Source organism: Salvelinus sp. IW2-2015, unplaced genomic scaffold (assembly GCF_002910315.2).
Source record: "Salvelinus sp. IW2-2015 unplaced genomic scaffold, ASM291031v2 Un_scaffold12861, whole genome shotgun sequence".
In the NCBI taxonomy this organism is placed as follows: domain Eukaryota; kingdom Metazoa; phylum Chordata; class Actinopteri; order Salmoniformes; family Salmonidae; genus Salvelinus; species Salvelinus sp. IW2-2015.
In genome coordinates, this window is record NW_019954117.1 from 1 (window position 1) to 1,939 (window position 1,939).

The 1,939-nt window shown below is 48.6% G+C and overlaps 1 protein-coding gene across 1 annotated transcript; it reads right to left on the reverse strand.

Moving 5' to 3' along the window:
- Positions 1–6: 6 nt before the first annotated feature.
- On the reverse strand, positions 7–1,478 carry LOC112080202 (peroxisome proliferator-activated receptor gamma coactivator 1-beta-like; the record flags this gene model as incomplete). Its single annotated transcript, XM_024145954.2, has 2 exons — positions 7–360; positions 1,242–1,478. Coding segments are annotated over 2 exons (513 nt in total), but the record flags the coding sequence as incomplete, so codon positions are not given.
- Positions 1,479–1,939: the final 461 nt, after the last annotated feature.

The window sequence follows — 1,939 nt, forward strand, 5'->3', positions numbered from 1 at the left end:
TAAAAAGCATTCTCATTAGAAGTAGTGGTTGCTAAAAAGAATGGAAAAGCCCAAAATGAGAAAAATTCAGACCTTTGTTGCCTATCATACCCATGCTGTGGGGTAGTCAGAGCAGAGGCCCATCCAAATRCACCTTAAACAGTGAGGAAGGGTTCTTACTAGAGACGGGGCTTCTGTCTCTGAGCTCAGGGAGCCGTCACTCAGGGAGCCGTCACTCAGGCAGCCTGAAGGGAAGGGAAGGTCCTCCTCAGACCCCTCCCCCAGCGAGGGAAACACAGACAGCCCCCCCACCTCGTCCTCCACCATGCCGTCCAGGCTGTCTGTGAGAGCAGCCAGCAGCGCTGCATTCTCATCTTCTATCTGGAGGGGGCAGGAGAGAGAGAGGGCATCAGTGAACGCACTACCCACTTACAACACAGTTCATTCCCCTCTTCTAGGGGGCAGGAGGAGGAGGGGGGGGGTGTATAAGAGACAGAGTTAGGATACCACTCACTTATAGTTCCTTACAACACAGAGTATTCTGCTTTTAAATCCCACTCTTTCCCTGTAGTCTGAGGGGCGCCAACCATCCACACACTGTGTTGTTCGTTTCAACAGCAGCCATCTTGCTAAGAAGCATCGAGTCTGGTGGTGGGATGATAGCGGAGCGGAGACAGCCTACGGGAAGTGAGCGCGGTTTCATTTTACACCCCCCACCCTCCCAGCTGAAGGTTAAATGAACAAAGCTGGGAGATCAATGGATTCCACACAGGCATCCAAAACGAGGACCGGAGGGAATCGTCCCAATCCAACTTATACTCTACGTCTCCAAAATCAATCTGAACAAGGGATTATGATCAAGTGGATGGTAAGGTAAAATATACCCAGGAACAACAGTGTTGTGTTAGTGGATGATGTTTATGAACACATTATACGAGATCTGTGCATTAGAGAGATTGATAACGATCACTGAGGGGAATTCTAAGATGGGAGTCTAAAACCTTATCATAGACTCAGACTGGAGCCTCTTCAGTTTACCACTAATGTAGTCCACTGTGTAGTCTAGTCCTACGCCATAGGAGTCTACAGCCATATCTCAGGGCTATTCTAGTCCTAGTCCCTATGTTGGAGTTCCATTACATAGGTGTGGGAGGGGGTGGTCCTGGTGGCATCCTAGCCTGGTAGCCAGATCAGTTTCCAAGACAGCACAAACAGATCTGGGACCAGGCTAGTGGAATCCTGAGGTGGGAGGAGTGTCTCACCTCAAAGAACTCAGGGTCTCCTGTGCTGTACTGGATGGAGGCAGCAGAGATGTCTGATTGGTCGTTGCACCAGTGGAGCTCGCTGAGGCAGTTGACTGAGTCAAAGTCGCTGGCGTCCAGCTGAGAGAGGTCAATGTCAGGGAAGTCAGTGTCCAGGCGGTCCGAGCAGACCTCCTCCTCCCCATACTGTAGAAAGAGAGAGAGGGAAAGAGAGAGAGAGAAAGAGAGAGAGGGAAGGAGGGAGTGGAGGAAGAAGAGGGAGGAAAGGTCAGTTTAGATTCTTGTTATATCAAAGGGCGACTCATTAAGAAATACAGTACATTGAAGATATCTTATAAAATATCAAATAGTTTGGAAAGTTCATGGGAATAATCATCAGCATTAATACGCTCATGTTAATGACACAGTGAGTAAACTACTACAGTACAGTACAGTGTGGTTGTCAATGACACAGTGAGTAAACTACTACAGTACAGTACAGTGTGGTTGTCAATGACACAGAGACCTCTGAAAGAGACAGTCCCCCTAATCGCTCTGCACACGCTCATTATAACTAATGGACATAGTGATGAAACATGTGCCACACAAAGTCACGAGACTGGCACCACCGTCTCCTAATGAGCCCTAGTGAAAGACTTGAGACCACCGTCTCCTAATGAGCCCTAGTGAAAGACTTGAGACCACCGTCTCCTAATGAG